General features: G+C 39.6%; 2 protein-coding genes across 6 annotated transcripts in view; one reads left to right on the top strand and one right to left on the bottom strand.

The window, feature by feature from the left end:
• The window catches only part of LOC146509275 (RAC-beta serine/threonine-protein kinase-like), a 22218-nt gene extending 16451 nt beyond the window's left edge, over positions 1-5767 (top strand). For all 5 annotated transcript variants that reach the window (XM_085173851.1, XM_085173848.1, XM_085173849.1 and 2 more), the window contains exons 11-14: positions 1804-2018; positions 2101-2188; positions 4940-5042; positions 5143-5767. In XM_085173851.1, coding sequence (XP_085029977.1) covers positions 1804-2018; positions 2101-2188; positions 4940-5042; positions 5143-5222 — 486 coding nt within the window. In that variant the 3' untranslated portion in view covers positions 5223-5767. The remainder of the gene's footprint in view (positions 1-1803; positions 2019-2100; positions 2189-4939; positions 5043-5142) is intronic.
• The window catches only part of alcama (activated leukocyte cell adhesion molecule a), a 334175-nt gene that overhangs the window by 109946 nt on the left and 196729 nt on the right, over positions 1-27500 (bottom strand). The gene's annotated exons all lie outside the window — the stretch shown is intronic.

Here is a 27500-nt window from a genome sequence, read left to right as displayed (position 1 = left end):
CTGTTTTGGCTTCCCTTCATTGGCTTCCTGTTAAATCCAGAATTGAATTCAAAATCCTGCTCCTCACATACAAGGTCTTAAATAATCAGGCCCCATCTTATCTTAATGACCTTGTAGTACCATATCACCCTATTAGAGCACTTCGCTCCCGCTCTGCAGGCCTACTTGTTGTTCCTAGAGTATTTAAAAGTAGAATGGGAGGGAGAGCCTTCAGTTTTCAGGCCCCTCTTCTGTGGAACCAGCTTCCTGTTTGGATTCGGGAGACAGACACTATCTCTACTTTTAAGATTAGGCTTAAAACTTTCCTTTTTGCTAAAGCATATAGTTAGGGCTGGACCAGGTGACCCTGAATCCTCCCTTAGTTATGCTGCAATAGATGTAGGCTGCCGGGGGATTCCCATGATGCATTGAGTTTTTCCTTTCCAGTCACCTTTCTCACTCACTATGTGTTAACAGACCTCTCTGTATTGAATCGTATCTGTTATTAATCTCTGTCTCTCTTCCACAGCATGTCTTTTATCCTGTCTTCCTTCTCTCACCCCAACCGGTCGCAGCAGATGGCCGCCCCTCCCTGAGCCTGGTTCTGCCGGAGGTTTCTTCCTGTTAAAAGGGAGTTTTTCCTTCCCACTGTCGCCAAAGTGCTTGCTCATAGGGGGTCATATGATTGTTGGGCTTTTCTCTGTATCTATGAAGCGCCTTGAGGCGACATTTGTTGTGATTTGGCGCTATATAAACAAAATTGAATTGAATTGAATAGATTTGCTGCAACTGTAAATCTATTACTCATATTTTATGTGCATAAGAAGCTGTCTTGGTTGAGCCATGTGAAGTATTCTGTTTTTGTTTGTTTTTCCTGTGTACAGTAAAACAAGGTAGGTGTGAGTTGATATGTTGACCAATGTCCAATATGACTAAGAATCATGCTACACCCAAGACACCCAATCACCCCAGTTTGTGAACTTGGGAATGAGGTGATGTAGAAGTTTCATGCCATGCCATAATCTCAGACTAGTTCAAATCTCAGTGACCTTGACCTCAAGGTCAGAGGTCACGTTTTCTGAAAATGTTGTCAATTCGACAACTTGAGCACAAGGCAACATAGGATTTCCAAATTGTGTCAAGAGGAGTACCACTGGCCACCACCAGTGGGTTTTTTATTTATTTATTTATTTTCCATTATAAATGCCAATACTGTTATACTGGCAAATAGCTCGGACTACAAGACTCAACAGTCTCAAGACTCGACAGTCTTGATGGTAAAACAGCTTTTACCATCAAGCCATTCAACACCTCAACTACAACACTTGAATACCGACACCACACTTCACAGGATGCACACAGAAGCTGTCCTAAAGTTTCTCAAGAACATACTACACTCTGCACTGGTCACTTCATTTTTATTAGTATTTAAATAAAAATAAAATCCCTTACTCCGTCCAATACTGTACTAACTGCAACTCTAAAATCTTGTACTGCTCAGTTTGTACTGCTGCTCACTCCTGCCACTTTATCCCATGTGCAATATCCCATGCAGATCACTTATTTTAAAGAGTAGGAAGAAAATGATGCATTTGATTTTTTTACACACTTAAGAGAAAAGATTAGCCCTGCTCTTTCAAACAGAATGGGTGATGTAAAGGATGACTGGTACGAAGTTTGAACAGAAAAAGAAGAAAAATCATATAAAGAAGAAATATTTTTGACTCACAAAAGTGTGCCATTATTTGCACCAAATGCTATGGTATGCCAATTCAGAGTTATGGCTTTTTACTGCTGTTGAGAAATCGGTTTCCTCTTCCTCAGGTCCTAGAAGATAATGACTACGGCCGCGCAGTGGACTGGTGGGGTCTCGGTGTAGTTATGTATGAAATGATGTGCGGCCGATTGCCTTTCTATAACCAAGACCACGAGCGCTTATTTGAGCTCATCCTAATGGAGGAGATCCGCTTTCCTCGGAACCTCTCACCTGAGGCCAAGTCCCTGCTGGCTGGCCTGCTCAAGAAGGATCCCAAGCACAGGTATTAGCCCAAACTACTACTCTGTGTGGATTGTAATAAAAATGTCTAGTTTACTCTCAAATAATCTCATTTGGACTGACAGGTTAGGAGGAGGTCCCAGTGATGCCAAAGAAGTAATGACTCACAAATTTTTTATCACCATCAACTGGCATGATGTGGAACAGAGAAAGGTGGGGCTTTCTTTTTTTAACTTCTTATTTCTATTTATCAAGCGCTGTCAGACAGTCCAATCAGTCATGTCTTCATTTAACAGGAACAGCAGTTACAAGTGAGTCAAAAATGAGACGATGGATTCTGGCATTCTTGTTGTTGCTCCATAGCAACATGGTAAATGGTAAATGGACTGATTCTTATATAGCGCTTTTCTACTCTCCTGGAGTACTCAAAGCGCTCTATACAACACGCCACATTCACCCAGTCACACCCATTCTCACAAGCACTTTATCTATACTTAGTGCTATCTAACTACATTCACACACATTCATACTCCGATGGACATGACATGAGAGAAATAAAAAGTAACCAAATTAATAATAACATTCATCAGGAATCCCAACACTCACCAGATGTACTATAAAGTAACCACATGTTTCACACACACTTGAATTTGGGTGAGGTGGGGTGACAAGCTCCTTACACTACGATGACAGTGGATGGCTGGGAACCTTCACAGACACGGATTTTAGATGTTCTCAAATTTTGATAAATGGTAAATGTCCATGGAAAGTAGCCATCAGGCCAATCCACATGTCATAGATTCCATTGGTATTAGGTTCTTTTGGTGGTGCAAAGTGTTGTTTTTTTCACCAACAACCTTTTGAAGTGTAACCAAAAAGTTCGGCCTTCTCATCAGGCCATATCAGAGGTTTCCTACCTCACCTCTGTGCTTGTCAGTGCAGCATTTAATATTTTGGACACTAAGATTTTATTACAGAGATGAGAGCATGCCGTAGTTAGAGAATGTAGTACGCTGCAGTGGTTTTAATCAAATCTATTTAATAGACTCCAATTTTTTCATGTAAATGAAGATTGTTCTGTACTTGCAAAGGTTAATCATAGAATTCCAGAGTGTTTCATGCTACGATTAATTCTGTTTACATTATATATGCCTCTCTTAGGCAGTGTCATTCAAAGGCATACGATACATTTTCATTGCTACGCAGCTGATACCCACTTTTATCAGTCCACGAAGCCAGATGAGAAACACCAATTCGTTAAACTGTTTAAGATAATAAATGTTCTGCATCTAAATTCTGATTCATTGGTCCTAAAAATCTTAGAAACACAGTGTCTAACCAGATGCATACTTTGGAAGCCATTACCTTGGCCTCCAGTGACACTGTGAGGAATCTTGGAGTTGTTTTTGACCAGGATATGTTCTTCATTAAACAAATATGTAGAACTGCTTACTTAATTTTGTGCAGTATCTTTAAAATTAAAAATATTATTTCTGATCTTGTCCTGAAAATGCATTAATGCATTTATTACTTCTAAGCTGGACTATTGAAATTCATTATCAGGTTGTCATAAAAACTCTTTGAAATGCCTTCTGTTGATCCAAAATGCTCCAGTTGGAGTACCACCAGGTACTAGAATGAGACAGCATATTCCTCCCATACTGACTTCACTTCATTGCCTCCATGTTAAATTCAAAGTGAATTTTTAAAATCCTTCTCCTCACAAGTTCTTAAATATTTAGGCCCCATCTTTTCTTAAAGAACTCATAGTACCCTATCACCATAATAATAGAGCACTTTGCTCTCAGACTCCTGGATAAACTTATAATTAGTTTAATAATTAGCTCTTTGAAGGAAATTTCTGTTAGCTATTTTTGCGTAAAGCAAAAAGCTAATTGAACTAATAAAAATTTATAAAAATATTAGCGTAAAGTGTTTTTTACCCCTTAGCCATAAAAGGTTGATTGGGTATTGTCATTACAGAATCTTGTGAATGCAATAACTCAAGAAGGAAGTCACCGAGAATTTTCAAATTAATCAGAATTTTTAATTAATCTCAAGTTTAGAGTTCAAGTCTTCTGAAAATCTTGTGATTGTGATAACTTAAAAACAAAGCGACGCAGGATTTTGCAGTTGAGACCATAGGTGTATGTGCTACGAGGCTACCACTGGTGGTCACCAGTATTGCTTAACATTATTGTGAGGCAACATGTTTCTAATTTTAGAGATATTGTGGAAATGCAAGAAACAGCCCTAAATATTTGTTTAATATGCACATTGAAGGATATATTGTAGTCAAAAACAACTCCAAGATTCCTCACAGTGTTACTGGAGGCCAAGGTAATGCCATCCAGGGTAAGTATCTGGTTACACATCATATTTCTAAGATTTTTAGGGCCAAAGACAAGAACTTTAGGTTTGTCTGAATTAGAGGTCATCTAGGTTTTTACACAGTAACTTTAATAACTACAGCATGCTCTGATCTGTGTAACAAGTATTGAATGCTGCATCAAGATAAGCACAGAGATGAGGCCATAAGATGATCATTTGTAACCTTCGTTAACCCTGCTTTTGTACTGTGATAAATTCAGATTTAAAACTCTCCAAATAAACCATTCCTCTACAGATAATTAGTTAGCTGTTTCACAGCTACTCTTTCAAAACCTTTTGAGATAAACAGCCTATAATTAGTTAAGACAGCTGGGTCAAGTACTGGCTTTTTACCCCATTGCCGCAAAAGGCTATTGGGGTAATGTCATCACTTTACTGGGCAGGCCGGCAGGCTGGTAGCATGTACACCCAAGTTTGTGAATATGATAACTCAAGACCGAAGTGATGTTGGAATTTTAAATGGATACCCTAGGTATGAGTTATACCAACTGCATTGTAGACCCTCCTCTACATGCATGTTAGAAATCCAGCATGTTACCAAGTGATATCTGTCTCTTCCAATCCCTGGTACAGCTGACCCCCCTCTTCAAACCGCAAGTAACATCAGAGACAGATACCCGGTACTTTGATGAGGAGTTCACAGCACAAACAATCACACTCACTCCCCCAGACAAGTGTAAGTATCTTCTTGTTGGACCCGTCAGCACTGATCCATCATTATTCAAAGTTAATATCATGTTTCTTGGTCACTGACTTAGATTGCCTTCTTGTTACAGATAACAGTCTGGACTGTGAGGACCCCAGCCAAGAAGCTCATTTCCCCCAATTCTCCTATTCTGCTAGCATAAGAGAGTGATAGCATCTCTGCCACACACACACACACACACACGTGTATAAACACCTTGGTTACAATCATACAGCCATAAAAATAAGTAGAGCTTTCATTTTTAAAGAGGTGTTAGTCTTAGCACGATTTCAGTGCCTTGCCTGGGAGCCTTATTGTTAAAATCTGTCTTGGTCCACAGAAAGGAAAAAGCCTATCCACAGTGGCTATACTGTAACATAAGAACTTCACATAGCCACCAGTGCAGTTTAACAACATAATCAAGACCATCAGACCCACAAAGATGGTGCTGCTGTTTGTACCATTCTTTTTTTCTTTTTTTTTCTTTTTTTTATATTCTATGAATAAGCCATACAACTCCCCATGACACTTGTAAGTCCTTTAATTCAATCCTGGCTGTGACCTTTGGTGAAATATATGAAGAAGGGAGGAGAGCAGCAGTTAATCTTACTATTACACAAAAAATCCTGCATGTCTGTTTTTTGAACTTTTTTTTTCTTCTGTATTATTAGCTCATTGAGTATTAAGGAATAAATTATAATATTATACAAATGGAAGGATGTGTACTGAACTCAATCCTTGTACAAGCTAACTGCAAAAAATGGACATTTGTCACTTTTTATTACTTTGTGCTTTAGAATTTTGGTCTCCCATGTGTTAGATATTGTCTTTGTAGCCTTTATCATTTAGCATTTTTGGTCCCCCAGAACACAAGTTCACTTGCTGAACATTTTACATCAGAGATGTCAGACTCATTTTACATCGAGGGCCACATACAGCCCACTTTGATCATATGGGGACCATACAAGTGAAACTCCACTTCTTTTCAGCATAAAGATATTTAACTGCACATTTAATCCCTGAGATATCTTAGTATATGATAAAGAAGTGCGTTTTCAACAGAACATCTCATTATTTCTGCATGATATTTATATTAAATTATAGAAAAGGTTCTGGTAGCTCACTGCTCAGACTGTCCCATATCTGTAAAACATAAATCATTTGTTTGTTGAATTTTTTTTTTTTTTTTTACTAAATTTTTAAACAAACCAATGTTAAATATAATGTAAAAACATTTTGATGCATGCTCAGTATCCAGGTAAGTAAATCCCAAAGGTTGATTCTGTTCATCCGGATGTAGTGTTTTCAGTGGGAGAAACGTTTCATCACTCATCCAAGTGACTTCTTCAGTCTAAGCTGACTCCAGGTTTCCCCAACCTTATAAACAGTACATTTGCACAATCACTGAAACTCGCCCACTAAATAAACAATGGGCTGTGAGGTCAGTTCCTTGATCATTAATATGCAAATTGTCATGACCATTGATTAATGGCCATGAGTAACATTCACAGAGAGTTGGGGAATGCCTACAATCACAGCATTGTAAGATATGGGAAGATGTACCCTTAGGCCCCCTCCTCGATTCAAAGATGATCTTTCTATAGCACTTTCTAGTCTCTACTCTCACTGACCACTCAAAGCACTTTAGAATATAAGTCTCATTTTAACTACACATCTCACAACTAGTCATTTAGCATCAGATCCTTAATATGATTACTATCTGAGAGGCCTTTCAGAAGATAGGTAGAGATTATCACTCTGTGGATAATAGTTCAACAGAAATAAGAATTACATTTCTCAACAAAAAATTGCAAGGGCCGAGGCTCAGTCCCCAACACCCACAAAAACCCATCAAAGGTGCAGATAAAATTACTATTAATTATAATAATAATAATAATTATAATTATAAATTACTATTATAAAATGTCAAAATTGAGCAAGACAGACAGCAGTGAATGGGGCCACTGCAGCAACCTCACCACTAGGGTCTGGGTAATGCAACACCCAGCAAAACCACGTGACTGGCCTTACCCACTGCGACCTACGTGACCCCCTACACCACAAGGGTGTGAGTGGTGTGTGGTGGGCTGGGATCACAAGTTGTATGCCACAAATGTAAAAAAAAAAAAACATAATGAAATTTACTACATGTAGACATATTCAGTTCTTTATAACTCTGCAAACCTCACTTCAATTATGTATTACAATTTCTCAAGTAACATAATTTGTTGGATGGCCATTTATCCAAGAATTATTTAGGATGTTGGGGTGCAACATCTTTACCAGGATTTTTCAAAGATGTAGTATAACATTTTCAGTAATTTAACCACATAGAGGCAGTCCACCAACTCAAAAAGCAATTCAAGTGGCATTATTCAACACAGACATAAGAAAATCAGACTGGCGCTTCATACTTCTAGACAAGAAGCAAACTGGTACGAGTTTTTGAATTCATACAAACCCTCCCTTTATTGTTCCACTCAAGTGTCCTACTGCAGGTTTTTGGCTGCTAATCTACTCTTTTACATCACTTCCACTTTCCCATACTACAAAACTGAATTCTGACATCATTGCTGTAGTCCAATTATTTTTCTGCCCACTTTCTTTAAGCAAGTCAGCCTCCACTCTGCATGCTTTAAATTGCACCACTGCTGTATTTCATTATCCCTTGCAGACTCCAGTTGACCCATGGTGTGTGTGTGTGTTTTGTTTTTTTGGTGGGGGGTCATTACATTGGATACTTTTTTAAAACTTTATTAGTTTTTTGTTTGTTTGTTTGCTTGTTTGCTTTTAGAAATTAAATCAAAATTAAATTCGTTACATTCCTCCAAAGTGCTCAGTGGTCGTGCATTTAGTCTGGATTGATGAATAAGAGAGTATCTAAGTTGTATGTCAACTTTGAGATGATAGCCCCTTATGCATGCAGATTGATCTTCAGTAAACTACCTGAAGAAGCGTAATTAAATGCCCAAATGGTCAGAGTGGCAGCAATTAAATCATATCACGTTCAAAGAATTACATACTCAGATAACACTGCATTTCTTTCTGTCATCTCTTTTGCAGAATGTCGGGAGGGGGGCGTGGCTTCGGTTTGCACACATGGGATTGTGAGGCTCACAGCTCACACTGTTCTACACTAATAGCACTGAGTGTTATTGCGCTCATTTAAAAGTTACATGATTGCATCATCAGTAATGAAAACAATAAACATTGCCAAATGTAACTGGTGGGGCACTTTCCACTGGACCACACTCCACTTTTTTCTCCTTTTTTTTCTTACAAACTTCCAGTATTGTTTGAAAAACATACAGTGTTGGGGAAACTAAATTGCAAGATACTACTTTATGGTGGATGATGTTTAATAACGGCAAAGCAGCTATAGGGAAAGATTTTATTTAAAGCTCCTTAGTTAGAATGTTGAGTGTCAAGGTTGATTTGTAACAGAAGCAACAAGAGTGATAGGGAGCATTTACAATATGGTAATGAGACCTGCTTTGATGTATGGTTTGGAAATGGTGAAACTAACAAAAAAAACATGGGGTGGAGGCCCCATCTTATCTTAATGACCTTCTAGTCACCCCATTAGAGCACTTTGCTCTAGCACTGCAGGCTTACTTATTTAGTACTTAGTATTTAAAAGTAGAATGGGAGGGAAAGCCTTCAATTTTCAGGCCCCTCTTGTATGGAACCAGCTTAAAGTTTGTATTAGGGAGACAGACGCTTTACTTTTAAGATTAGGCTTAAAAAGAAGATGATCACTGAGAAGGTTCAAGGATGTAGTGAAGGAGGACATGCAGATGGTTGGTGTGACAAGAGGCTTCTAGAGATACGCTGGTATTAAACCATATGACGATTGAAACACCTGCTGTGCTGATCCCTAAAGGGAGCAGCTGAAAGAAGGAAAAGAAGAAGGAAAAGCAGTTTGACTGTTGTGGTTGTCTAATGAATGTATCATCTGGACATGTTTTCAGAGCACCAGTGATGAAAGTGAAGAGAAGCACACCTGTCAAAAGAGGTTTCAGTAACAGCAAAGAATCAATTTCAAAATAGAAACCCTAAAAGTCCTTACTTTTCATGGTCAGTAGTTATTTTTAGTTTCCATTCCAGAACTACTTGCCTCACTATGAATGTCCTTGACTTAATACTAATGCTAGTCAGTAACACTTCTCAGCAGTTCATCTGAAGCTACTTGTTTTTTGTGAATGAGTTGGTAAAAATAAGAGGGCTGTTCAGCAAAGTGGATGAAAGATCTAGAAGAGAATAATTTTGTCTACTGATGGAAACAATTTAAACATGCTTTCCAAGGTGAGCTTTGTTTTAATTCAGTGGTTGGTAAGGCATGTAAAATACCCAAACGCAGAGTTTTTATTAGTTTATAACGTGTATTTTGTAAACACAAGGTAGAAAATGAAACAAAACCACAACACGTTTGTCAGGATATTAAGATTCAATAGTACTTTTTTTTTATTATAGTGAAGATTTAAAAGTAAGACAATCACTGAATTAATGTAAGCTAAGAATGCTACTATGCTTATTGCTTTCTCAAATGTCAAATTACTTTGAAACACATGAACGTCTGATTTTGTATTTACGACAGCAGTTAAACACACCATACTAGCACCAAGCTCAACCCTCACATGGCCTGTCCGGCGTCACCGACTAATCACGTATCTGTGCGCGGGATTGGCTAAACCGTTGGCGTTACGTCAGCATCTAACTGTTCTGTGCAAGACCTGCTTATTATCTGGCTACGTAAATGAACATCATGGATGCCTTCAGTACACGGTTAGTGTGCCTACGTTCCTTATAGCAGGTTCTTCATGCATCACTTCAGCAAAGTAGAGTTTTGATTTGTTTTTTCCTGCTACTGGCAGAGGCAAAGGATATATATTGTCATATATATGATTCTTCTACCCAAAATAGATTTTTTAACCTAGTAGCCTACTGGCGGACTTCTGCTACCAGGAGGGAGCAATTTTCTCTTAAGATAAAGGTGCTGACCGGTGAGTAAACTGTACTGAATTCCACATTTGAAGGGTAACTGAACAGTTTTAGTCTGAGCCTCGTCTCTGTTTTTTCTAATATTGTGGAGTCAGTTTTATTAAATGTTTTATGGAAGTCGTACAGTCAGTGAATGGCAAGTTTCCATTTGGATTTATAACAGGTTTGCGTTTTTCCACTGAACAGCGCAGGCATTGTATTACATAATGGTGTTAGGGGTGGGCTTGTACAGTCTGCCATAGCGTCTTATCAATTTCCTCCTGCTGCAGGTCAGCATGTGCATGCTGTTATGTTTGCACAGAGTATATCAGAAAACAACATGATGATGAAAAATAGACTATTCTTGAATGCATTATTGTCCATTCTTGCAACTTTTCAAAGCTGACCACTTACAAGTCATTAACTTGCAGTCTTTTTTTTTTTTATCAACGTCATTCATCATACAGTACACTGTTATGCTAAATAGACTGTATCAGCCAAGCCTTGCTTTAGTCATGCAGGTGGTATTCATATTGTGCTCTCCTCCAGAAATGACAGAAATTGTTGATATTATGAAAATTTATTGTAATAGATTTTTTTTTCCTCTTGCAACGTGTCTCCTTGCTGTTCTAAACCACAAATTGCACAGATGATTTGCCAACCAAGACTGACTTATTCCAATTCTCTGTGAGCTTGCATCTTAAAGTCTGGCATCATTGTAATCCTCCATCCATCCATCTTCATCCGCTTTATCCAAGGCCGGGTCGCGGGGGCAGCAGCCTAAGCAAAGAGGCCCAGACCTCCCTCTCCCCACCCACCTCCTCCAGCTTATCTGGGGGAACACCAAGGCGTTCCCAGCCCAGCCGAGAGATATAATCTCTCCAGCGTGTCCTGGGTCTGCCCCGGGGCCTCCTCCCGGTGGGACATGCCCGGAACACCTCACCCAGGAGGCGCCCAGGGAGCATCCTTGTCAGATGCCCGAACCACCTCAGCTGGCTCCTTTCAATGTGGAGCAGCAGCGGCTCTACTCTGAGCCCCTCCCGGATGGCCGAACTTCTCACACAATCTCTAAGGGAGAGGCCAGCCACCCTTCGGAGAAAGCTCATTTCTGCCACTTGTATCCGCGATCTCATTCTTTCGGTCACTACCCACAGCTCGTGGCCATAGGTGGTCATTGTAATCCTCAAAATACAAATTTAAAGACTTCACAAACTTCAAATACAGTTGATGGGTTTCTTGTATAGAAAAAACAAAATAGCCATATAATACAAACATGTATTATGTGACTACTTGAAGTAAACATTTTGTGTAGATCTATAATTTCAAGAAGAACTGGAGCATATTGTACAGTCATCGATTCAGAAAAAAAGAAAAAGGTTTTCTGAACCTACTTACTTTGTTTCCAGAAGAGCTACCTCTGTTACAAGTTAAGCTGGTTGAAAGCAGTGGGAAACATCCCTTGTGGCAGTTCATGTGATTATAATAATGTGTGAAAAAATGTTTCCTTTACTTATTGCCTTAAGCAATAAGTAAAATAAGCAACACTTCCTTCCTTGTATTTCACCCAACCTATGTCTTTATGGAGACTTCTATTTTGGAAGAAAAAAGGGGGTTGTTAAAGACACGTGGACATGAGACAGAGCATAAAATTGCAATTTGCACAAAAAATCTAAATGATCCTATGGCAGTGTATTTTTACAAAGATAACACTAGAAATGATATCTAACCATTTAGGGGGTGGTGAAAGACTGAAAAAATGAAAAATGTTTTGGGTTGTAACATTCCAGGCCACTAAGCTTCCAGGACAGGATGATGAGGTAGGTCTTTTGCAATTTCAGTATTCACATTTACTCTACCTTCAATACTTTCTACAAAGACTACAAAGAACATTTGTTTCTCAAAAATTAGATTTTAGTCCTAGTGGGGGTTTCTTTTCATTATGAGATTTTATTGTTTTTATTGATTGATTTTATTGTTGTTCGCACTAGTTCTGATTTGATACATCCCTGTGTTAGCTCTGCAACAGACTAGCAACCTGTCCACATCTGATCCTGTGACATTTCCCCCTAAATAGTGCCATATTTAGGTGCATCAACCAGCCTGGATAGTATATATATACTGGATAGTATGTTTTTCAACTTCACCTATTTATCTGAGTGCATGCACAAGAACAAAAAACCTCTTTTTCAGATACTGCCAGTATCATTTCGTATCGAATATAATCATTTTCCTCATGTAGGCTTATACTGGTAATCTTTACCACCAGCAGTATTAAAAAATCCATCTATATGTTTTTTTGTCTCAAAAAAAGAGTTTGTTTGTTTATTTGTTTTCTTGATAGTTTCAGAATTTTAAAAGAACAGGAACCTGTTGCAGAGCATGACACCCATAGCACTTCGAAGAATGCCAAGGATAAGAGTAACAGTGCCACCCTGTGGGCATCTCAGGGTGGCACTCACAGGGTGCAGTCTGGAATGGGTGACAAGAGCACCCGCATGCTCTACTGCATGGCTATTCAACTACGAAGTTAGTTGGGCCAGATTTTCAAACCGAGGAATTTATCTGGGCCAGATATTTTTTTTGAAGCCAGTAGGCAGCAGATCACGATCAATTTCAAACCCACACAACTGTATTGAAAAACAAGTAATTTTTTTATTCCTTTTCCCCTGTAAATCTGGTGACCTCACAAATGCACACCAAACGGTCCATTTAAAAAAAAAAAGGGAGCTATAACTAAACTATTTTTTGTACATTTGAAATAATAATAACAATAAAAAACATTTTGATAATTCCCTTTCAAATTAAAATAAATATTTCGCTGACCACTCACTTTCCCTGCCATGAATGGAGCCCCATCCGTCACAAGTATACAGACACGCTTCATATCCAGACCATTTTCCTCAAAAAGAGTTTAAATCTCAAACATTATTTCGCCAGCTGTGTGTCCCTCTAACGGTAGTAAGCGAGCAATTTCCCATCCAAAAAAACGGACATATACGCACAACTGTGCATTATCAGTTCTGTCTGTGATCTCCTGCTATAGACATTACATCAGTTTCCTTCAGGTCATCTAACAGCATTTCAAACTCGTCTGACGCCAGAACTTCAACTCTACGAATATTTGAACTGTCCTACAGGAGTACGTTTTAATAGCAGATGTCACACTTACTTTAATTTTTTCGTCACTTATCACCGCATCCACCACGGCCAGCATGCAGTATTTCACTGTTTCAGAATCTGTGAAAGGCCTTTTCTTCTTCGCCAAGAAGCAAACACGAAGGGAAGATGCTGCAGCTCTCTTGGGCTCTACAGGACCCTCACCATGGTAGTACAACTCCGGTTGTAAGATTATTAAACTCGGTAAAATGAATAAGTATTTGTCAGTCCAGGCAGAGTTAAACCGACAGTTTTCATTGTCAATTTTGCGCTTTTGGAGTGAGAAAGACATGCTGTTGTCGCATCATATATTACGATGATTGTTTAATATGTTTACATCACGGTGCATTGTGGGTTAAATATTGCTAGGCTACTAGGAGTGTTGCATTCACAGTCTACACTACGCTGTAGGTATTTTTAATTTTTTAAAATTAATAAATTTTTTGCGTTTTCTCTCTGTTTCTGCCAGGACCACAGGCAGGGCCACTCGCAGGTTGCTTCTGGGCCGCATTTGGCCCGCGGGCCGCCATTTGAATAGGCTTGCTCTACTGTGACTCAGAAAAACTGAGTCAAGACTCAGGGTACTCAGGTAGGTTGCACGTGGATTTAACACAGACCCAAAGAATACTGTTAAGACTTAATAAAGTTAAATATGAATGCCTTTTATTTTGTCAGGACACATGAACATTTCTCGCTCAACTTTCTCGCTCACTATGTGTTAACAGACCTCTCTGTATTGAATCATATCTATTATTAACCTCTGTCTCTCTTCCACAGCATGTCTTTTATCCTGTCTTCCTTCTCTCACCCCAACCGGTCGCAGCAGATGGCCGCCCCTCCCTGAGCCTGGTTCTGCCGGAGGTTTCTTCCTGTTAAAAGGGAGCTTTTCCTTCCCACTGTCGCCAAAGTGCTTGCTCAAAGGGGGTCATATGATTGTTGGGTTTTTCTCTGTATCTATGAAGCGCCTTGAGGCGACTTTTGTTGTGATTTGGCGCTATATAAATAAAATTGAATTGAATTGAATTGAATGAACATGTAGTTGAAAATAATGTTTTCTTCCGTAAGAACTCCTTACTTGTAATTCATTATAATTATGCAGCTCCATGCAGGGATAGAGTGCCTTAATTAAAGTTGCCTTGGCAATGACATTGATTTCTTGGCAACACTGAAAGACCAACTGTTTTCATTTTTCTGCCTAGATTTTTTTCAAATTTCTGTGGATTGAATCAGTAATTGTGTGACCAAAACTGCCCTTTGCTGAGCTTTAGTTAATCACTGCTGATATGTTGAAACGTTTTGACTTAATGGACAAATAATAAGTTAACATGTTTTTTCTGTATTCAAACATCTGAACAAATCTATAATCAGGCTGGCTCCGACTCTGTGCACACTGATGTAGATGATCAATGCAGCAGTGTGAACAAACCTCACAGGGAAAGCAGAAAATGCTCAAACAATAACAATGCAAATCCTGCAGGCCCTGACATGACTTCTTATGAGAATATCCCCCCAATTTGCCTGGTGGTCAAGCCGGTAAGATATTCAGAAGAACTTTCTTGTTCAGGTGCTCAACCATGTAGCATAATAGGTGTTTTTTCTTTAGAAAATAAAACCTCAGTTTTAAAATGTATCCTGTCACTATTCTGTTTAGTAGAGTCAAGTCAGTCTAATGTATAAAGTATCTGGCACTAATGATACTTAATTTGCCTCAAAAGGATTTAAAATCTGTCTGCTCAAAACATGTAAAGACGCCACAAATGCAGTCGTTCTTACAGAGCAACTGTAACCTTTGGCCTGGAGCTGATGTCGTCAGGCAATGCCCAACCTTTACTTGATGTTTCAACCCAAGTTGTTGATGTGGGCTTCCCACACAGTTTGCAGGAAGGATACACATTATTGTGTTTACCAGAGAAGGGAGTGTATATATTGTTCCTGTTGCTGATGGTGTCTTTTTTTTTTTCTTTTTTTTTTTGTGGTGTATGGATTTGGATGTACATGTGTGTCTTCTATGCAACCTATGATTGTACTGAGGACTACAATGATTCATCAAGTAATAATTCTATTATAAAAAATTCTCAAGAGAAATTATTTGCTTCCATGCCTCGTTTAATGTACTGCTCTGTAGTGAGCGCCATGAGAACGCGAACGCAATAGCTTCACCCATATTTGCACCGTGTCCAGTGAGCCATCACATGCAAAGTCACAGTCCAGCTAGCCGCATCGCCAGCTGCACCTACAATATTGTTGCACTTTCTTACAGATATCACGGTACGAGTGCCGACTGGCTTAGAAACACACGAGTCTTCTCTATCCTGACGTTTTTCACCACTTTACTACTCGATCCACTTTGAGTTTTGGAATATTAGAAATATATATTACACATATATATATATATTCATTTTTTTTCATGACATCACTTTGATTAAATGAGTATCTGAGGCTGAGACTACAGGACTGTAAAAACATGATTGTTGGGCTTCATTTCTGTACTGAACAGTCATTTTAAGATTAGTTAGTAAATAACAATTAGCTAATATTGTTCATGAGACTAAAGTCATCTCACTTTGGTAATGTAAATATAATATGGCCGATATTATATTTATTGTCAGATTATTATATATTTATATACAGCAGTGAGCTTCAACTCTGTGTCAAAGATTCAAGTTGCAGTTATTTATATTTCCTATCACCTTAAATCTTCACTCAATGACAAGTATCTTAGACAGTGTACATATAGATGTATCATATATAAGAGACAAATATTGTTCGTTTAATATGTTGGTATTACTAAATTTGGCTCAATGCTTACATATATGTGTAAAAAGCAAATGTACGAGCTGTGATAAATGTTTCTGATAGAATGAAGAGTAGACTGATATATTAAATATTCCTTTATTGGGTGATAAAATCATACCATGTAATAACTGCTTTAAGTCATACAGAACAGATATCAGGGCCTTAAACAGGCTGACTTCTGCTAAATGGGTCAAACTGGGCAGAAAGTATACAAACACATAACATCCGTATAGAATATGATGTAACACTATAGATCAACTTACCTCAGAATATATAAAGCATATAAACAATTACAGCAATATGATGCAACAAACACAGCAGTACTACTAATCCAAAATACTCAAAGCTTCATGTAACTGAAACAAACATGGACATTTATTTTTAGGTCCATTCTGCTGCTGATACATACTTTAGGTTTCTGAATATTAAACTTGTTGCTGCCTTTCATAGTGTGTAACTTGAAGACCCTGAGTACTTTCTCACACACTGAAAACACTGGAAAGGCAGCAATATAACATAGCTAACATTAACAGTGCAGTGAATCCTGCTGTGCCGTGACATTCAGGACTGCAAACTGAGCAGCATCACTGACTTTCAGCTATTTTACTGACTTTAATTATCCATAAAATCCTCACATTCTCTGTAAGATTAAGGTCAACTACTGAACGGCATATATTTTAAAGTAAAGGCTTTAAAACCAAGTTAACGCTGAAAGTGCAAACGTCACTGATGTCACATAACTTTGCTGACATGTGGCCAACAGTCATGTTTTAATGTTCTTCATTATTAAACATTTGCACACAAATAAGTGACATAATATTCAGTACTTTTGAAAGTTTACTCTTTGGCCGCCCGCGCATTTGGAGGCTGCATTTGGAGTACACTTCGGATTGTGATAGCCTCATAGATAGGTCTCAAAATGCGTACTCCAAAGCGTGCGGTCGCTGGATTGGGACAAAGCCACAGAAGACTTGTGTTTTTAAGCCAGTCGCACCTGTACCATAATATCTGTTTCATAGGGTTTCATAAAATCTTTCAGATTGAAAGTGAAATAATAGGAAAAAAAAAATTGGATTAATATTTAACAACTTTTTTTCACAAGCCAATAAAAATTTACATGGGCCGTTAAACTCTTGACCTACTGATCTGAGGGTTGTTACATCAGACACCGAATTGTTATTAATATTAATTAATGTCTACACAGTCATACCGTCTGTTTTCAGAAGTCCAAAAACTTGTCTTCTATTAATGTCAGAAATCCTTCCAAGAAGATAGAATAAATGTAAATTTGTAATGTCTTAGTTTAAATTCCATATATCTCTTGTTTTATTTGACTTTGACATTTGACTGCACTTTGGAAATGTTTTCTTAAAAAAAAATTAATTTCAATATGGCATATACATACAATTAAACGGTTTCGCTTTTTTTTTTTTTTTGGCATGCAGTTAAACTTTGAAACATTGCAGTTACTAAAATGGAAAACAGTGAGCAGTTTATTTTGAAAGACCTGTCTTTTTTTTCCCTTTATAATAACAAAAGTATTTCTTATCATATTACTCGATGAATAGATAGATTAATTAATTAATTCCACAAAGAAGCCATTGCACAGATAAGAGTGTCTGCTTTGCGTGCGCTGCTACAATTTCATGCTTTCGTGGGTAGCTATTTGAGCTAAGTCAAATCAACTGACTTCTAACTGTTTAAGGTCATTTTGATGGACACTTCAGGTGACTGTGTTAAACACTTATACTGCACAATTTATAGCTGCAGTTATACTGCCGCAAGAACATAAGTGCTGTTTTAAACTATATTTGTTTATAATTTGTTTACAACTTTGGCCAAAATAGAAATATAAAAAATATGCCAACAAAAAGTTGTTCAGTCTGCAGGAAACACATGTAACTGCATGTACCGTGACTGGTGGCGCTGCCTTGGACTTCTATGATTTTTAAGATTTTCAGTATCAAAGTGAAGCCAGTGATGAATCAGTACATCCACCGGTACACAGTAAAAATAACAGATGTAGTTAAACTGGCAAACTTTGTTTTTAAAGTGAACAAATCTTTAAGCCGGTAAGTTACTGATGTGTATCACAGTTCAACTCTTTCATAGTGATTTTTAATTTATTCATATAAAGATAAACTGTACATAGGCAAATGTTTCACTATGAACTCCAATAAAAGCTCTAATCCTATTTAGCAGAGTTAGACTAACATGAGGGTAACATGATGGTATGTTGGTTAGCACTGTTAAACTACAGCAAGAAGGTCCTGGGGTTGAATCTACCATCTGAGCTTTGAGCTTTCTGTGTGGAGTTTGCATGTTCTCGCTGTGTCTGCGTGGGTTCTCTCCAGGTACTACGGCTTCCTCCCACAGTCCAAAGACATGCATTTACTGGAGTCACCAAGAATAATTGGTGATTCTAAATTGCCCATAGGTGTGAATATGAGTGTGAATGGCTGTCTGTCTCTCTGTAGCACCGCAACAGGCTGGCGACCTGACCAGGGTGTACCTTCACACTGACCATATGGTAGCTGGGATAGGTTCCAGCCTCCTAGCATAAGAACATGAGAATGAATGGATTAATATAAAATATAAATCAGTTAATAAATTATTGTATAATTTAGCTACAGTAAATTAGTTCCAGCTGTGGTGTACACTTTAATGACTCAACAATTATATAGAGTTTGAGGTATATTTTAATGCAGAACATTGGTACTTTTACAATTCAATTCAATTTTATTTATACCGCACCAAATCACAACAACAGTCGCCTCAAGGTGCTTTATATTGTAAAGTAGACCCTACATGCAGAGAAAACCATGACCCCACATGACTATGAGCAAGCACTTTGACGACAGTGGAAGGAAAAACTCCCTTTTAACAGGAAGAAACCTCCGGCAGAACAGATGACCACCCTTCCCTGATGGGCGGCCATCTGCTGCGACCGGTTGGGGTTTGAGAAGGAAGACAGGATAAAAGACATGCTGTGGAAGAGAGCCAGAGGTTCAATGCAGAGAGGTCTATTAACATATAGTGAGTAAGAAAGGTGACTGAAGAAGAAATGCTCAGGCTATGTCCACACTACCCTGGATAGATTTGAAAACGGCGTTTTCGTTTGAAAATGCTCTGCATCCACACTAGCGTTTTAAGTAGTTTTCACAGAGTTGTGCGTCCACATTGAAAAACAACTGCTGTATAATGCACTCCGCTATCTTTGTTTAATTGGTCACATGACTAAAATGTGTCATTGTTTTAGAAAGTCTGCGTTTTCGAGTGTCCACACTGTGACGGGACAGCTCCGTTTTGAAATATATACATTTTTGAGAGCATTTTCAAAACACTGCATTTTTCCTTGGGAAAAACGCTTTCTCAGTGTGGACGGGATGCCAAAATGGAGAAAAAACTATGCGTTTTCAAACGAAAACACATTAGTGTGGACGTAGCCTCAGTGCATCATGGGAATCTCCCACACCCAGCCTACACCTATTGCAGCATAACTAAGGGCAGATTCAGGGTCATGTGATCCAGCCCTAACTATATGCTTTAGCAAAAAGAAAAATTTTAAGCCTAATCTTAAAAATAGAGCTAGTGTCTGTCTCCCGAATGCAAAGAAAAAGAAATATGCACTCTCTTAGTTTTTCAGCATCACTCTGAGACAGGATATTTCTCATTTTAGAGCTATTGAATATTAAATGGAAGAACGCAGTCTTACATATTTGTTTAATATGTGCATTAAAGGACATATCCTGGTCAAAAATGACTCCAAGGTTCCTCACAGTGTTACTAGAGGCCAAGGTAATGTCATCCAGAGTAAGAATCTGGTTAGATACCATATTTCTAAGATTTTCTTCCAAGTACAATAATCTCAGTTTTATCTGAATTAAGAAGCAGAAAATTAGAGGTCATCCAGGTCTTTATGTTTTTAACCCTTTAAGACCTACCATAGAACCAAGTCCGCCAGAGCTTATAGTATATTTTTACATGCTGTAGTGCCATTTTTGGGAGCGTTTCAAGTTGATATACATCAATACGACCATTATAACCCAAATTTTAATTATATATATGCATTAAGTGCATAGTAATTACATAAATTGCAAAAAAGTGCAATAAACTACAAAAAAATTGAAAATCGTTTTTTGGTTTTTTAACATGTATTTGTAGTTAGAGAAATTTAAGAGGCTTATCCCTCAAAACTGTAAATACAAAAAAGTTGCACAAACTAGTTACCCACCACAGGAAATTTATTTTAAGTGTCTTCATAGTTTTATTTTTGAAATACACCAATTTTCACATACTGCAGGAAAAACGAAAATAAATATTATAATGCAAGTTTGCCAAAAAACAGCATATGCATCAAAATAAACTATATCCATCAGTGCAATATGAGTCCTAAGCATCCCAGAACGACACAGAAAGTCATAAAGTCAAACGTAACTTTTAAAAACACAAGTATAGGCTCATGGTAAAAAACTACATTTCTGCAAAATGACGTCACTTCCGGTTTCGGGCAGGTCATGGCGGACATGCGATAGTTTGCGCTGATGGACGTAGGAAGTGTTACAAACAGCTGATTGGATCGGCAAAGCGTGTTTCTGGAATATTATGTTTTTGTTGCAAGTGCTTTTTATGCAGTTTTTGCAAAGCTATATGTGGAAGGAAACTGTGACCTAGGACAAGCTGATGGCATAAGATGTAAGTACAACTCCTCCGGTTTCATATGCAAAAAAAATTATTGCGCTAGCTTGCGTAGTTGCAGTGCTACCGGAATTTTAAAAAAGTTACGCAAAACGGAGCGTGCCTGCTCCGACCGGCTTTAAAGGGTTAAGTCACCAAGGCACCAAGTTCCCTAAGGCACAGGGAACAAACCCTCTCATCCACCGGGAAGAACCCCAACGTACAGGCAGCAAGCCGAGGGGATATTAGAATACCCACCCCAGCCCACCGCCTCTCACCGGGGGCAACTCCAGACCGAGAGAGTCCAGCCCCTCTCCAGGAGACTGGTTCCAGAGCCCAAGCCATGCGTAATGGTGAGCCCGACTATATCTAGCCGGTACCTCTCAACCTCACGCGCTAACTCAGGCTCCTTCCCCACCAGAGAGGTGACATTCCATGTGCCAATTGGTCTTGGTAGCCGGGGATCAGTCCGCCGGGCCTCCGCTCCTGGCCGCTGCCCGGCAAGCAATGCGCCCGGCCCCTACGGCATCTCCTGTGGGTGGTGGATCTGCGGGAGGATGGACCCACGTCCCCTTTTCAGGCTGTGCCCTGCCGGGCCCGGCCATCAGATCAGGGGCCCCAGTAATCCTATCCCAGGCAGGGTAAACTGTTCCCTCAATGTTTTCCTCATGAGGGTCTTCTGAATCGCTCTTTGTCTGGTCCGTCACCAGGACCAATTTGCCATGGGAGACCCTACCAGGGGGCCAAAGCCCCCGGACAACATAGCCCCTGGGATCCCTGGGACACACAAACCCCTTCACCATGATAATAATAATAATATGTAGGTATTAGGGGTGCAACGATACTCGTATCGATATTGAACCGTTCGATACAGTGCTTTCGGTTCGGTACACATATGTATCGAACAATACAAAATTTTTAATTTATTTTATCAACTTTCCTTCTGACAGTGCTGTCTGTGTTGAGCGCTCAGTGGATCTGCGCTCGACAGTGCAGCCTAGGCGGAGTAGTCGAACGCAGATTCACTGAGTGCAGGGCAAGCTAGCAGACAGAAGTTAAGCTCTCCTTGGAACATGGCAAATTGAACCTCCCCCACCCTCATTCAGATCTGACGTTTGGAACTATTTTGGTTTTCATGTGACGTATGACCCTGAAGGTAAGCGCGTCATGGACAAAAGTAAAACAGTATGTTGGATGTGCCAGCAATGCTCAATTACATGGGTGGGAACTAGTGTGTTAGCGCAGTTAGCTCGTTAACGTGTTGGCCGTCCAGCCCCACGCACGGGGCGAATCGCGGTAGCTTGTTAGCGGAGATTTGCCGTGTTGTGGCGTTAACGTCATTTCAATGAGATTTACGCTGACAGCACTAGTGGGAACACAACGAATATGACTGCACATTTACGCGACATCATCCTAGTGCAAAGACAAGTGGAAGCAGACAAAAACAACAAGCAGGCATGCTACAAACTTTACCCTAGTCATTTAGACAGCCGTTAGCACATGATTCTCCTTATGGGGACCTGATATGTTTAATATGCTGCTGAGAATACAGCCCAGAAGAAGCGTATAGTATAGCTTTTATTTTGGAAAGAGCCATTTCTCTGTAATAAACTCTCTTTTCCAAAGATGAGTGATTCCTCAATCAGATACAGGGCTCGCAAAATCGCTAGTCCGATGTCCCGGGGCTAGCGATTTTTCCAGTCGGGCTACCAAAATCTATCTCTGCCCTGCCCGTCGGCCTATCGTAGGAAGGAAAAATATATGTCAATGCTTTTGCATTCTTTCGGAAATGTAGCTGGGTAATTATGTCATTGGCATCGGTGAGCCACTGTCAATATGTGACATATTGAAATCGCGTTTGAATTTGCGCTTGTTTTTTGCTTTCAGTTTGCAATCGCGCGAACTGTGTATAGAGAGCGACAGTACTGATTGGTGAGTGATTCCTCTGACATCGTCTTATCAATCATTAGCTTACTATGCAAACATGACAAGTGAAATCTCCCGCAGCAAGCTTAAACATGTGAGAGGTTGATCGCGCAGAGAATCGCTGAGCGTTATGTGAGTGCCTGTGTAAAAGCAGCAGGATATATATTTTAGTTCTGCTGAGCCAAATAAGACAGGTCAGGGTGAAGAAGTGACAGCCAAAGAAAAGCTTACCACAAAACGGAAAAGTTATGATAAATCAGACTATAAGGCAAAAAGAAAGTGCAGCTTTATGGTTTCATGGACAAAAGAATTTCTGTGGCTGCAATATGACAAGCTAAATAACCAGGGGTGCACATAAGTGGTCCGCAGGTGCGTATTCGCTGTCAAAATAAAAAACGCGCACAAGATAAGAAGTTGCAACGCGTGTTTGCGTACATAAGATTTTCAGGAGGAGGACAGACATTTGTTTAGAACTCTTAAAGATGTCGAAGAAGCTCCTTTAAGCGATTACTGTGATGTTCCTCCACCTCCAAAGAAATGTCAGAAGGAGTCCGAACCACAAAAGAAGCGCGTATTCTCGGAAAAGTGGTTGCAGGAGGTGAGCTGGCTTCAAACAAATGATGAACGCACAGAGATTTGGTGCAGAATGTGCTGTGAAAATTTAATAAATGACAAATTAAAAAGGCATGAACATTTTTTTTGTATCGAAAAAATATCGAACTGTGACACCAAAGTGTCGAACCGAACCAAACCGTGAATTTTGTGTATCGTTACACCCCTAGTAGGTATATATATGTGTAGTGCCACTTGTTGTATGAGATACGTGATCAGTGCTGTCTGAAATGTAGTAATTAGGATCAATAAGTAACCTTTGTGTTTTGACCAACAATGACAAGTCCAAACAAAGGGTTAAATAAACTTCACCCTGCTAAGATGCACATGGGAGACTCTGCCTGTCTTCGCTGCCAGAAGGTTTGTGAACCATCCATCTCTAACCAATATTGTCAACAAACTTGACCACCTGAGAGTGCACCCTGGGACACTTTTTGTCCATCTCTGTTTGCCAAAGTTGTGAAAAACCCTTCTTTAACGGATATAGCAGCAAACTCAACAAAGCTGTCAGGAGGATTAATTGTTTTCTCTCTGCAGTATGTTTGATATCTGTAGTTTTCGGACTTTTGGACTCACTCTGTCCATAAAACCGTCAGGGACCCAATTAAAAATGACGGATGCTGGGAACAGCGCTCAGAAAGTTATGGAGTAGTGCCAGAAAGTTATTTAACACAAGTGTCAAAGATTAAAAGAGGAACAAAGTGCAAATTGACAACTGATTGGGGAAAAGTATTGCCAAACATATTGCATCGATAATTGGGGTTAATGTTGACATTTGTAGAGTTGAGAAAATACATATTAGTTTAAATTTAATGTGAATCAGGGAAAAAAGATATGCCCTGGGTAGTTTCTTGGCCACTGTTTGTCTGTTTGTGTTGGTTTTTGACCTGCATGTGCTCACGGCAAACACCTTAGGGGAGCTTTTTTACTTTTCCTATGTTGCTGAACTTGACCATTCAATAAAAAAAACTGGCATAGAACTCTGCTCTTTTCATGTGATCTTTGTGTTTTTGATTTAATTGGCATCTGGACGCAGAAAATCAACTCCAGCTGCAGAAAGGTGCGATGAAGAAGGTGCCTACGAAGTACAGTAAGCTGTTCATACCTGAGGCCTTGGAAACTGCCAAACAACGACTCACAGCCTTGGCCAGCCACTTGAAGAGCTATACTAGATCGAAGGTAGAAGAATAAACCAGCTTTTCTCCACAGAACCAGCCAAGCTGTATGCCAAGATTGAACGACTGGAGAAGTGTAGTCAGATGGTCACAAAGAGAGGGAAGGTAGTCATAACTGAGGGGATCGAACTACCAGAAGGCAATATTGCAGACATAGAGGACAGCTACACCTGGGAACACCACAGGCAAATAGGAACCATGAAGAGGTCGCTAGAAAAGCTGCAACCACCAAGTACCTGCAGAGGGTCAGGCAAGTCCCGAGAAGTCAGCTAAACGGTAAGAACAAGATCCGGGCTATCAACACCTATGCCATGCCCATGATCAGGTACCCTGCTGGGATAATAAGTTGGCCAAAGGAGGAGATAGAAGCCACTGACATCAAGACAAGGAAGCTCCTGACCATGCATTGAGGGTTTCACCCCAAGTCCAGCACCCCGAGGCTGTACACAAAGCGGAAGGAAGGAGGACAGGGACTGGTGAGTGTCAGCACCACAGTCCAGGATGAGACAACAAACATCCACAAATACATCAGTAAGATGACTCCAACCGGTGTGGGCTAAAAAAAACTTTTTATTAAACATTTAAAGAGGACATGAACCACTAAACATATAGAGGCTAATTTACAACATTGAGCCCTGGTCTCAAAAACCATAGATGTAACACTGTCTGTGAAGCTGATTTAACCAGTAAGTGGCTGATGTAGCAGTAAGTGGCTCTACGTTGTTTGACTAGCTTCAGTCAAACAGGAAAATCTGCCTGTTAACCATAATGTTTGAGTTTGTAAAGCGGTTTACAAATGAGCACAGTGAACACTGTAAGTGTGAGAAGCTGGGTACGCCCTGGACAAGTCGCTCATATGTTGCAGGGCCAACACAGACCCTAGATTTGAACCCAGGACCTTTTTTGGTGAGACAACCGTGCCTGATTTAACGCTTTGCACAGAGCAAATATCTTAGTTAAACCACTTAAAGTTGACTGTGGAATATCTAAGAGATATGAAATTTTGCAAACTGACTTCTTGCAAAGGCGGCATCCCATTACAGTACCATGCTCAAATTTAGTGAGATTGCCTGGGTAGTTACTTGATTTTACATAAATGTAGCAAAGGAACTAAAACACCTGCATTCAAAGATTAAGAGGTGTGGCCTGTAGGCCTTTAGCCATACAGTGTAAACTTACTAAGGCCTCCACCGTTTTGTGAAACTGTTATTTTTGCTGTAGACAAGGGACAAGAGACAAATGAGACAAGAAACTGAATTTAGCTTGGATTTACCTCTTCTATATTTATATATTTTATAAGAAGCAGAAAGCAGTTGTAGAAGAATCTTTTAAAAATAAGTGAACGTTTTTTTGTGTAGCAACGTCTTGATTTTTCTTTTTCTTACATTTGACAGTCATGAGCTGGGGAAAATTTTATCAGACCTTTTAAGCAAACACTGAGTGCTCAGAAAATATCTAGTCACAAACAAGCTCCTCTTCGCATTTAAAACCAACTCACTTAGTCCATTCACTGCTGTCATCTAAAACCATTGACTGTTTCAACTTATCATCCTTCTGCCTACAGATAAAATCCACATATTCAGACATAGATGGTCAACTAAGTAGCAATATCCCATCTATCCATTTTCTAACTGCTTATCCAACTTGAGGTCACAAGACTTGAGCTTGCTCACAGCTGTATCAGGGTACAAACTGGTACAACCAGCTCACCAGAAGATCGCAATGCCAGTATAGAGAGACAGCTAAGCATCTGACATCCACGCCTACAGTGCATGTAGGTATCAAATCACCATGTAAGCTAGCAAGCACATCTTTGAATAGTCGGAGGAAGCTGAAGTAACTCAAAAGAAACTCACACAGCCACTGGGAAAGCATAAAAACACTACACAGAATGGTCCCAGTTGACTTAAGGCAGTCAACTGGTACGTGGGAAGTCTCCCAAAAAAATGTAAGATTAAATAATATACCATGTTCAGATTGAGGGATTTCTGAAAAATGGATTTCTGAAGGGATTTCTGAAAAAATCTGCAATCACTTCTGACATAAATGAAGACAGAAAACTAAACAGCAGTGACGTTTGTAGGGTTACTGAAGTTGGGCTAGCTGGTATATAATGATGTGCAACATCAGACCTTCCCAAAGTGTGCGGCCCGTCCCCTAGGGGGGGCGCAGAGCCATTGCAGGGGGGGGCGCGGCATGAAAAGGGAAAAAAAAACCCAAAACAACGCTTGGACACTGCTAGCACGGGGCGCCTACACAAACGCAAAGCAGGAGATGAAGCATAGCTGATGTTTCCAAACCAACTTCCTGATCCTGCCACGATTTGTTCCCCCTGTCTAAATCATGGACAAACAGTATCCCACAGCTGTTTATGTTTTTAAACCCATTTTGCACAGAGAGGCATTTTTTTTGAAAAATGTATTGATAGCAATGTTGAATATTATTACACAGGAAAAAAACAACTACATGTAAAATACACCGTGACGCCTCTGCCTTTCTAAATAGAGGGACAGTAACTGTGTGTTTATATGTAAGAGTGTAAAACCTGAAGATAGAGACAAAATACGGTTTATCTGCCATTCTGCAATTCCTCTCATGTAAGCGATAACGTGGCGCACAGCTGACGTGAAAGGCACATACCTTTGACATTGCGTGAGGAACTCTGTATCCTCGTCCACACGTAAACGCAAAAAAATGGGTTTTAAAAAATCACATTTTTAAGTGATTCAAAAAGCTGTCTACGTGTGGATGAAACAGCTGCGTTTTAGTAGTGCATGCGTGTGTGTGTGTGTGGGGGGGGGGGGGGGGGGGGCGAACATTTTTCTGTAAAACAAAGTGGGGCCCAGCGGTATAAGTTTGGGAACCACTGTGCTACATGTTGGCTAGCTACACAGCTATGGTAGCATAACATAAACACAGTGAAGCTGGATGATGAACGCTAACTTTTTTCCACTCAATAAAAGTTAACGTGAGGGTTCCTGATGGTTAGGGACAAATGCATGGCAGGATGCCATCCACAATACGAGGTTAGTCATTAATGTATTGCTGCATGGGCTGGACTGTAATTGCATCGTAAGGTTTTAAAAACTGAGCTTTAAAATGAATAGTGATAATAGTAGATACGAAT

The sequence above is a fragment of the Neolamprologus multifasciatus genome, chromosome 10 (assembly GCF_963576455.1).
Source record: "Neolamprologus multifasciatus chromosome 10, fNeoMul1.2, whole genome shotgun sequence".
In the NCBI taxonomy this organism is placed as follows: Eukaryota; Metazoa; Chordata; class Actinopteri; order Cichliformes; family Cichlidae; genus Neolamprologus; species Neolamprologus multifasciatus.
The sequence above is the reverse complement of the archived record's forward strand: the minus strand, read 5'-3'. Positions and strand labels throughout refer to the sequence as shown.